Source organism: Dipodomys spectabilis, unplaced genomic scaffold (assembly GCF_019054845.1).
Source record: "Dipodomys spectabilis isolate Male_0828 unplaced genomic scaffold, ASM1905484v1 ptg000197l, whole genome shotgun sequence".
Lineage (NCBI taxonomy): Eukaryota > Metazoa > Chordata > Mammalia > Rodentia > Heteromyidae > Dipodomys > Dipodomys spectabilis.
Genome location: NW_024870874.1, coordinates 10,978,706 through 10,989,874, shown reverse-complemented (window position 1 = coordinate 10,989,874; position 11,169 = coordinate 10,978,706). Strand labels below are relative to the sequence as shown.

Genomic DNA, 11,169 nt, shown 5'->3' with positions numbered 1-11,169 from the left:
TTAGTGGCAGAAACTGAGGTAAGGTGGGGGCAGAATAGATTGAGTAGGTTGAAAAAAAAAAAAGCCAATGTCTTCAATTTACATTCCCCAACTACACAGTTGTTAAGCCTCTCTGAAAACTAGTTTCAAATAACAGCTGTGTGTTACAAGTACGTTAGATTGACCAATTCTGTGTATGCACTTCCCAGGGAAAAGATAGCAGTAAAATACAGGAAACAGAATGGGGGAGGGGGCACTTTCTTGTTTTCCATTTTCCAATGGCCAGGACCCCCACATTTAAAGAAAAGGAGGGGAACCCTCCGTTGCATACCCTAGACCAAGCTCTTGAGTTTTTGAGGAGATGATGGAGTAGAAGGGACTTCTGTGAGGAAGGGACTTCTGGCAGGACCCTCTTAGCTAAAATATCGAGGGTACTTGAATCCTTCAATCCCTGCCCCTCCCATCTTTCTCCTGGCCCAGTGTTTCACAGGGACTCTTTAAGAAAAATGCTGCGAATAGACTTCTGGAATTTGAATTACTGATGTTATTTGAGTCAAGGCAAAAGGAGGAAAAATAAAAACAAAAATACTTGTTTAGAAAACATGGAAACAATTATGTACATCTAGTTGAATATTTGAATGGGCAACTGGAAGTCCTGGAGTCACTCTTTGGGGACTCACCTGCCTAGGAAAATAGTAAATTGGAATTTCTTATTAATAATAAAGGGTAACAGCTTTGTATAAAACAAAACGTTGTCGAACAAATGAAAGGAGGATAGGTCTTTTGAAAAGTGGGGGACCCCATTAGGACCCGTGCTTGCTATGTTTGGTATACAGCATATGCTCTTCATTAAAAAAAAAAAAAAAGTGTTTTGCAATTACTTAGAAATCTAAATCGGAGCCATTACAGCCAATTTCTCTTTTCCTCTTTTCTCCACTGATCCTTTCCTTTCAACAACGTTGTGAAAGTTCAAATGTTCTCCATCGTGAGTTTAAAACACACCGCGCGCGCGCGCGCGCGCGCACATACACACACACACACACACACACACACACAACTCTGAAAAAGCAGCTAATGTGCCAACACCGGGAACATATCCAGGTTCGTGGTGCGAAAATGGAATATGTGCTGTTGAATTATTATTATTGTCCTTTAGGTTTACATCTCCGCCCTTGTATTATGTAAATTTCTGAGAAGCTGTGAATCACAAGGTTAGGTAGGGAAGACTTCCCCCTCCCCACTGCCTTTCCAAGCTACAGAGGCGACCCTTTCCATCTCCGAATGATGTACACAGCCTTGTGCGTTTCTTTACGCTTTTTTTTTAAAATCTAGACACAACTTCCCTTCCCACCCTCGACCCAGCCAGCCTCTCTGGGGCCAGATGCTGCTGCCTGGGCCTCGGGTGTCTCGGCCAGCCGCGTCCGTGACGTCACTCGACCAACCCCTGGAGGTGACCTTGGGCGTAGGGATGCTGCTCCCCGCGTTTCCTGCGTCAACACACGGACGCGTCCACCAGGGCCTTTAGGCTTCCGGGTGTCTCCAGTACCCTCTTCCTCTTTGAGTCTCGTGGAGCGCACGGGCCCCAGTGCTACTGAAATTCAAAGAAGCCACCGAACTGGAATAAAAGAGGAGTCGTGGAAGGGAGAAAATGCAACATCACTTCCAAATTAATTCCCACGCAGGAAGCAATCATCTAATTCCTTAAGTTCGTCTTCAGCCTCTTCTTGGGATTTTTTTTCCCATCAGCATGTAAATTAGCATTAAACTCTGGAAGCACACCAGGGGAGAAGAAGGCGTGATCTGGGAGAGGAGTCAGCGGGGAGGGAGGGAAGGAGGGGAGAAGATACCCAAACAGCGCCCACCCTCACCCAGAAAAGGGAACTGGCCAGCGGCTGGGTGCTGCTCCGTGGTGTCCGAATAGGGATTACCCAGGCAGACTCCGAAATCCGAAGGACAAATAGAAGGGCCAAGCCTTGAGGGTACAGTAGAAAGAAAGTTCTAGAGACCGGGGAATCTAGTTAGGAAATGCTCACCCTTTCCCCGGGGCCATAAGAGAACCCAGGGCTCACCTGCTACTTTGAACCGATTTGCCTGGCGCGGAGATGAGAACTAAACACAGAGGACAGCGTGCGGGACAGGAAAGGGGTAGGGTGGGCACATTCGATCACTGTACTGTGTTTTTACGCGGAAGATATGGCCAGGCTGGTTTTCTTCACCTGACATCTAGATTCAGTGATACTTCAGCTAGTCCCCAAGTCGTCAAAGCAAAGCCATTGGAGAATGTTTTGTCCCCCAAATTTTCAAACCGAAATGCGCGCGCTCTCTCTCCCTCCAGCTCCCTCTCTCCCTTCCTCTCTGTCTCTTCTCTGTGTATCTCGCTGTCTGTGTCTCTGTCTCTATGTGTGTCTGTCTTCTGTCTGTCTGTCTGTCTGTCTCTCTCTCTCTCTCAAGCCCCATCCGGGCGCCCCCCTCCCGAAACTTTGGAGCTTCCTCCACCTCTAAACCTAGAGGGGGCGGGGGTGGAACCGCTCCAGGACCTGCGGGGAGAAGGAGCGGGAAGGGAGGGGCGCGATCACGCCCCGGGAGGGGGGCCCGGGGCTGTGGGGCAGTGCTGGTCCCGGAGGCTCGGCTAAGTTCGGCTGCGTGGCCGCGCTGCCCCGACCTCCGGGGCCGTACACTTGGGAGAGACCCAGGTCGACCAGCACAATCTGGCGCGCACAGAGCTGCAAGAGTTCGCCCGGGCCTCTTCCAAGCCTCCCGAGAGCCACCGCCTCCATCCCCACCAGCAGTCCCACGCAGCGGCCTCCCACAGCCTCGACAGCGTGGTTTTCACGGGTTGGGACCGTGCGGAGCGAGAAATCAAGAGGTGCAGAGTCCGATCGGGGAGAGTTTTCAACATTTCTATTTCACTTCGGTCTTCTACTCAATGGCTCTGCTGGGATCATCGAATCCGGACTGAGGCTGGGAGCGGTGGGGAGAGGGCCGGGGGTAGAGTGGAGTGGGGGGGGGGGGGTCTGCTCCCAGGCCTGGGGCCACTGCAGCGGGTTAGCCCGGGCCAGGGTGCGAGAAGGCAACCCGAACATGGAGGAGGAGGCGGCCGATGGCTGTGGCTCCGCTCCTGGAGCTCCCGGGCCCCAGAGGCTGTCCAGAAGATTTCGGGAGGTAATTGAATTTATACATAACTCTTTACGGATTTCTGGCTCAGGGATTTTTTTTTAAAATTTACTTGTATTGCTTCTCTATCTCTGTATGTTCTTCCTTTGCGCTGTGTTATTTTCATTTCTATGATCGACTTGGATTTCTTGGAATCATTTAAGGAAGTTTGAAAATTACATCAAAACTGCTTTAAACTTCTCGGTCAGGATCGAGGAAAGAGTCACTCTGTGCTGAATGCTTTTTTTAAATTTTAACCACAAAAAGTGACTTCTTAAACAATTATCTGGGGATTGCTGGGGCGGGGTGGAGAGGAAGGGGCTAGGCTAGTGAACAAAATTTTTCCTCTTAGAGTAGGCAAGTTATCTTCTCACTTAGCACTTGTGGGGCTTCAGAATTTGTTCACTTCCTAACTTGCAAATTACAAGCGAAACTTGGATTCTGGTGCTTGACTTTAAGCGGCTCCAAGAAAAAGGTTGGAAAAATTGCGTCCCTTCTTTATAACAAACTTCTGTCCCCATCTAGTCCAGCCCTGTGGGAACTGATGAGAGAAAGCTCAGCGTTAGTGTAAGGTAGGGACAGAATCCCCGGGACCCACTCAGCCTGCTCCTTAACGAACTCTCAGGTTGAAGCTCGTCATTTTCTTTCACCAACTAAGTTAATATTTAAATACCATTTTAAAAGGAAGAATTCCACCAGGTTTAAACGAAATCCTAATATAAAAGAAATAGTAACAACAAAGGTCTGGAGGCAAACAACAGATTCCTCTTGTTCACCTCCCCCCCCCCCCCCAAAAAAAAACCCAAACAAACAAGAAAGCAGGGCTCAGGGAATTCCCACGGTCCTAATCGGGTGATCCGGTGCTTTACAAGTTTTACCTGGGATTCTCTATTTGTTATCAAACTAAGGAAAACCACATTAGCAGCCTTAAATGTGAACTCGTTGCCTAGGTGTTTGTTAACAACCTGGAAAGTTAGTTTCCACTGCAAATTAACTATTCCAAGTACTCAAAACAATCTAGTTTCCTTGAAGCAGGCAAACTCTTCCTATTTGTGTCCTTTAACTTTGCCGGGGCCTAACACACACCAAAGGTAACAAAAGATGAGTCAGAGATTGGGGTGGGGGGTGGGGGGAGAGAAAGCCTACCGAGGAATTTAGGAATGGTTTTCCTTTTCTAAAAATCAGATATATTGCTTTGGTGCAGTTTATTAAACAGGAAAAGGTACCTGAGTGTCTGTGTGTGTCAGAATATAAATAATGCCTCCATCAGCTCAGTTAAGGTAATAATAATAATAACAAACAGAAAGTCAACTGCTCTTGAGAAATACCAGGTCAGAACTATATGTCAGACCTGAAAACCCTAAAAGTATGGTAAGGGACAAGTCAATGTACTTGAAAGAAGACTGGAGATGTTACCAAGTTCTCCAGTTCTATTTGTTAATTTAACAGTGTTTGTGACTTTATTAATAAATACATATTACAGGTAGATAATAGATTATTTACAAATTTGGGCTCTGTTCTTTTATTTATCTCATACTACAGTAAAGTTGGCCAGAAACTACATTTGCCTTTGGCAGGGACTTAAGTAAAAATGCCTGGAGAAATTATGTAAATTCTTAAGTAATAGCAAGGCCAGGGTTTAGAAAGCATTGAAATCAAGTTATATTCTCTAGGGGAAAAAAGGAGCTTAATCATTTTGGATGAGTGGGACTTGCATTTTATTTTATTTTAGCTTAGCAAAGTCTTAATGCAAGTTTGTTACCTGATCTCTTTGTATCAAAGAGGCTGTATCTACCTTATATTTCAAGCAGGACAAACCACTTAAAATTCAACTTCCACCACAATTTAAGATGATTGGAAGGGCAAATAAATACTGTCTTTTTATGGTTGGAAAGGGAGAAGGATATTTAATTATTACCTACAAACAATGACAAGAAAGAAAGAAAGAAAGGAAGAAAGAACGAAAAGGATTATAGGATTCTTGAAGAAAATCCAAAGAATCTAGAAGAGTTTCTGTTTTGTCATTAAGAAAGGAAAGCTCTTTCAGGTTCTTTTTAGAAAGTTACACATTTTAAATATGGAATCATTTAGCAGTTTCTAAATTTGCCATATATCCTCTGACTCGATTCCTTTCCATTTTCCAAATCGTTAGAAATAAAAAGTGTGACTAGATTTGACAAGAATTCAGAAACTCTTCCTATATACATTTTGAGTTTAAAGACAATCTTCACTGAGATCTCACCCAACGATGACACGTTTTTCTTCTATTTTAAATGGAAAATATTAGCAAATGCTAGCATATCAAGGCCTGGATTTGTAAAGCCCCTCCAATCTTTAGGACTGGCAAACTCAGGGCTATCTTAAAAGAGGAAAATAAATGGATATCTAACTCTATTTGTGTTACTTAAATGACACCGTCAAACACTTCCTCAGAAAAGGCAACCCCGAAAAGACTCGGGAAATGCAAACTGTTGAAATATTCACTCTACAAAACATGTATACCCCTTCGTCAGTACTTTCCCTTTTTTTTAATTTAATGTCCATTGAAAGAGAAATTTTCTCGAGGTCAAATGAAGGCTCTTTCGCCATTAAGGAGAGGAGTAGGGGGAGGGGGGAGAACAGAAGAGGGAGGGACACGCGACAAATGTAAAACAAACTGGAGGCATTCAGTCAAGAAGGCAGGTATCGCTCTGGAGGCCGGTAAGTGGTGCGAGTCAGCTGGGCGCTACAGGCTTTGCTTAGCCATGCTGTTGGGTGTTTCTTTGCTGTTTCTTTCTTTTTCTTTTCTTTTTTCTTTCTTTTAAACCTGGCCCTGGTGTGAAGAAGTGCGCAGGAGGGGCACTTTTCGCTGGTAGGAAGCTTCAGGTAGGAAAGGGAACCCGATCTACCCCAAAGGCAGCAATTAAATTCTTAACCACCACCATCTGTCGTGGGACAGGGATCTCACCTCCTTCCATCAGCAAAGCCTTTCCTGTGCCCTTTGTCTGAGCAGGGGAAAGGAGTCAGGTTTTACCAACACCAAGAGTAAAAGGCGGGGGGGGGGGGGGGGGGGAAGGGATCCAGTGTGAGGGAACCCGGGCCAAAGGGGGGGTCCGAAGCGCTTTCCGGGTTGTGTAGCACTTTTCCCATTTTACTCCCCGGTACGTTCCGTGCTCTCTGCCGGTGATTCTTCTCGCTTCGGGAGCCGTCGGCAGACGAGAGAGGAGGTTCTCCCAGGCCTAGCTATTCAGGTGGGTCTCAAGCCAAAGCTTCTCTCCACCTGGTTCCTGAGCCACCACCCAACTTCAAAAGGGTCCCACCCCTCCCACGTTTTCAAGTTACTCCACCACCCGCTCGGCGGCCCTGCCGCGCCCCTGGGCATCCGCAGTGCATTGTTTTTCACCCTTGTTGGTTTGCTTCTTGGCTGGGCTTAACTCTAGCACCGAACAAGGTGAGGTTGAGGGCCTGGGTCTTTTGGCCTGTGTTCTGGGGATGGGAGTATGTGTTTCTTGGAGGTCAATATCTTCCGTTTGAGGTCCAGTTTCATATGTTTGGGTCAAATTGCTCAGCGATTCAGCAATCCCAGAGTTCCCAGACCTCGTCCGACCTCCCACTGTTGACCCTTTCCAGGGCTCTCTCCCACATCGCCCTTGGCTTAGACACTTGGCATCGCCCCGCGCTCACACGCTCGGGGGTTAACTCACCAGGCAGATGACACCTTGGAGTGTGCGGGAAGACACTTACCCCAGCGTCCCAGTCGTACCGCCCAGGAGATTGCAGTCCAGTGTGCTCTCTCCACCTCCGGGCGCGGACTCGTACTTTCAGGACTTCACCCTATACCTGCAGCCCCTCTGGGCTCAGCTCCACGCGGTGGCAGGCTGGTCACCAGCTGCGCTTAGGCAGTTGCGCACAGCTGTTCGCTGCGTGAGCTGGCCGGAGCCGCGGGAACCCGCAGTCTCGGCTTCTGGTTCGGGCATCTTCCGGGAACCTTACCAGCACCCATTCGGCTCCGTCGCAGGAATTTGGTTCCTGGTACCAACCGGAGAGAGTCCAACTGGGGAATCGTAGGTGGGACGAGCTCTTTGGGAGACAGGAGCGTCGCGGTGGTACACCTCCCGTGCCCGCAGTCCGCCGCGCTGGCGGCACGGGGCGCACGCCCCAGAAACCGCCTGCCCTGCTTCTAGGGAGGCGGCGTGCAGGCTTTGGCAGCCAGAAACAAGTTTTATTTCTCGTTTCCTCTCGACATAGAGTACTAAGACCTGTAACTGAGCGCAGATTCTAAAAAAAAAAAAAAAAGGAAGGAAGGAAGGAAGGAAGGAAAGGAGGGAGGGAGGGAGGGAGGGAGGGGGGGGAAGCTGAAGTGGTTTCTCGGCCCCCAACGGAAACTCGTGGAAGGGCACACTCCCGTGTGTTTGGATGTGAGTCAGGGCGAGGTCCGATCTGAGTCTAGGTGACTTGTGGTGTGACGCTCAACTTTGCAAGTTCGAGAGAAGTCTTTCTCCAAGCCTATTGCCAGGGGCATCGCCTTTACAAAAACCACAAACACATAACAAGCCTCCCAAGGCCTGTAATTCTCAGGGGGGCATTTCTGAAGGCCAGTTACCTGCTGGAGTCTTCCAAATGGTTCAGGCTTGGTTCAGGCCACTGGGGACTGGGGAGGCCTGGGCGCGTGCAGCCTTGGGCCCTGGAAGAAGAAAGAGGGCTGCGGGAGGAAGTGGCACGGCCGGGATTCCAGCCCAGCGAGAAAACCTTGGATTTTGCTGCCAGAGGCTTCCTGGCCGAGGTGGCTTTCTGGAGTCTGGCGTTTGATAAATATAGCCTAGCATTTGCCCCTGCATTAGACTCTTGTTTCCTTATTTAGCCCTTGCACAATGATTTTTAGATGATGTCACTTAGAGCTAAACGAGAAAATTGATCTCAGATTTGCTTGGCCTCTCAAGCCTGGTTAAGCAGATTGAGAATTAAAAAGACGGAGGCAGCACGGGGGGCGGGGGAGGGGTGGCTGAAGGGGAGCGCAGTGCTTGCGCCCGAGAGAGGGCGCGGCGCGCGCGGGTCCAGAGCGCCCCCGCCTCTTCTGGGCGGGGGAAGCTCACTCACCAATGAAAAGTAGTCACTGACTGCGAAGGGAGAGAGAGAGGGAGAGAGAGAGAGAAAAAAAAAGTTTTCCTGTTGACTGTTGGAAGCGAATTGAGCAATTATCTAGTTTACCTTCTCCTCTTGGAAGTTAACGATTGGCGAGATCTTGGCTGCGTTATTGACACAACACTTTCTATTGATAGAAATAAGTAGTGATTGTCCCCGAGTCATTGGTGCGCCAAGAACTCTGCGATGGGCTGGCAGGAGTCCATTGGGCTGGGCAGGCAGGTTCGGCTGGTGATGTCGGGGAAGAAGAGGAGGAGGCTGCTGGCGGTGATGATGGTGCCGGTCCTCCTCTCCGCAGGTCTGTGACGAGCCGGGAACAAGACTACGAGCGCGCAGCCCGGCCCCAGCTGACGGACGCTGGCGACTCAGACATGGACAGTAGCTGCCACAACGCGACCGCCAAAATGCTAGCGACTGCTCCAACCCGGGGCAACGTGATGAGCACGTCCAAACCCTTGGCTTTCTCCATCGAACGAATCATGGCGCGCACCCCCGAACCCAAGGCCCTGCCGGTCCCCCACTTCCTGCAGGGAACCGTGCCCAAGGGGGACCCCAAGCACTCTCTGCAGCTCAACCCGTCGATCCCTTGCATGATTCCTTTCGTTCCGGTGGCGTACGACACCAGCTCCAAGGCCGGGGTGACGGGCTCCGAGCCGCGCAAAGCGAGTCTGGAGGCCCCGGCGGCGCCGCCGGCGGCGCCCTCGGCGCCCGCGTTCAGCTGCAGCGATTTGCTCAACTGCGCGCTGAGCCTCAAGGGCGACCTGGCTCGCGACGCACTGCCCCTGCAGCAGTACAAACTGGTAAGGCCGCGTGTGGTCAACCACTCTTCTTTCCACGCCATGGGAGCCCTGTGCTACCTGAACCGAGGCGACGCCCCCTGCCACCCGGCTGCCGGCGTGAACATCCACCCGGTGGCCTCCTACTTTCTCAGTTCCCCTTTACACCCACAGCCAAAAACGTATTTAGCCGAAAGGAATAAACTGGTAGTCCCGTCGGTGGAGAAGTACCCCTCCGGAGTAGCTTTCAAAGACCTCTCCCAGGCTCAGCTCCAGCAGTACATGAAAGAGAGCGCCCAGCTTTTGTCGGAAAAAATCGCGTTCAAAACCTCGGATTTTAGCCGAGGATCACCTAATACCAAGCCCAAAGTTTTTACTTGCGAAGTATGTGGAAAAGTAAGTACTATGGAGAAGGGAGTCTCTCTCTCTCTCTCTCTCTCCTCTCTCTCTCTCCCTCCTTTCCTCCCTCCCTCTCCCTCTCCCTCCCTTTCTTTCCTTTCTTGTTCTTGTTTTTTTTTGGGGGGGGGGTCATTATTTGCAGACATTTGTAAATTACCCCCTCTCTTCCCGGTTTGATTTCCCATTTCTCCTTTGACTAACCTGTTATTTGTCTGTTTAATTTTTTTAAGGTCTTTAATGCGCACTATAACTTAACCCGTCACATGCCGGTGCACACAGGAGCCAGACCCTTCGTGTGCAAAGTGTGTGGAAAGGGTTTTCGGCAAGCCAGCACCCTGTGCAGGCACAAGATCATTCACACGCAGGTGTGTTCATCTGTGGAAGTTTCTCCTGGCATACCTCAAAACTATTTGCAGGGGGAAAAATGGTCTATAGAGCTCTTACTCCTTGGCAAACGATTTGTTCAAAAGTGCTAGCTGGATGGGAAAGGTGCCAATAGTATATTTTGTATCTTTGTTCTGCTTAAAAGTTTTAGAGAATTAATTACTGTGTTTTGCTTGGAGAATTCCACATAATATTAATGAATGACTTCAATTTTTGTCTTCTTCCCTCCTCCCTCTTTAGGAAAAACCTCACAAATGCAATCAGTGTGGCAAAGCATTTAATAGAAGTTCCACTTTAAACACGCATACCCGAATACACGCAGGCTACAAACCATTTGTGTGTGAATTCTGTGGTAAAGGATTTCATCAAAAAGGTATGGGAGTCAGGAGATACTTCTTTCCTTTCGGGGTAATCTTAGTGAAAGCTACTCTTAACCGTTCTAGGAGGTTAAAAAACATTACTTATGAAGTGCAGCTAGTTTCCTGGGGCATAGGTTGCCATTCTAACATTCTACTCCAAGTCTGATTAGTGTTAGAGAAAAGCCTGGTTTGTATACCAAAGGGATATTTCTCTCTAATCTCAGTCCCCTGTTTTGCATAATTGGATTAATTAGGGTGCATTAAAATGTAGAGGAATGGCCTCACTGTTAATGTTTGAAAATAAATGTAGGGAAACTAGTGCTCTGCACCTCTGGTCTTAGCAGAGCAATTCTTCGGCTTGTCTTCTACTTTCTGTGTCTTTGGGTCCTTCCTTTTCAAGGTCTTTTCATCTCAGTCATTTGTCTGTTTCAGGGAATTACAAAAACCACAAGTTGACGCACAGCGGGGAGAAGCAGTTCAAGTGCAATATCTGCAACAAGGCTTTCCATCAGGTTTACAACCTCACTTTCCACATGCACACTCACAACGACAAGAAGCCTTTCACCTGCCCCACCTGCGGCAAGGGCTTCTGCAGGAACTTTGACCTCAAGAAGCACGTCAGAAAGCTACACGACAGCGGCCTGGGGCTGGCCCGTCCACCCACAGGGGAGCCAGGCAGCGACCCCACGCCCTCACTCCAACAGCCTCCGACTGCAACTCTGCCGCCCCTGCAGCCTCCTCCCGGGCCCCTGCAACCCGGGCTCCACCAGGGCCACTAGTGATCATGAACCAAGCCAAGGTTCCTTACAACTCCAGCCGAAGGCTCCATCTCGGAGGCAGCAGCAGACTAGAGATGCTCTTTCTGGTCCAAGCTGGTCTGCAGACCCCAGGGCAAGTTGGGCTCCACACTGGAGGGTGGACCAGAAGCCTCTGTATTCCTTGTTCATTTACCTCTTGCATGCATCCTGCTACATGGTTTTGTGTATTATATTCTATAT

At 49.2% G+C, this 11,169-nt stretch overlaps 1 protein-coding gene across 2 annotated transcripts; it reads left to right on the top strand.

Annotated features, from left to right (window-relative positions):
* The first annotated feature begins 8,624 nt into the window (after positions 1–8,624).
* Positions 8,625–10,950, top strand: Fezf1 (FEZ family zinc finger 1). 2 transcript variants are annotated; one of them, XM_042696099.1, is made up of 5 exons: positions 8,625–9,053; positions 9,204–9,425; positions 9,659–9,793; positions 10,053–10,185; positions 10,604–10,950. In XM_042696099.1, the coding sequence occupies exons 1-5, from the start codon at positions 8,625–8,627 to the stop codon at positions 10,948–10,950; spliced, it is 1,266 nt and encodes a 421-aa protein (XP_042552033.1). The 2 variants fall into 2 exon arrangements, with proteins under 2 accessions (XP_042552033.1, XP_042552032.1); XM_042696098.1 differs by having other exon boundaries at positions 8,625–9,425.
* The last annotated feature ends 219 nt before the right edge of the window (positions 10,951–11,169 follow it).

Excerpts from the sequence above, each read along its gene's own strand:
- Fezf1 (XM_042696098.1), top strand. The coding sequence starts at position 8,625 with ATGGACAGTAGCTGCCACAACGCGACCGCCAAAATGCTAGCGACTGCT. Across the intron at positions 9,426-9,658 it reads CTTGCGAAGTATGTGGAAAA|GTCTTTAATGCGCACTATAA; the intron begins GTAAGTACTATG and ends AATTTTTTTAAG. Across the intron at positions 9,794-10,052 it reads ACAAGATCATTCACACGCAG|GAAAAACCTCACAAATGCAA; the intron begins GTGTGTTCATCT and ends CTCCCTCTTTAG.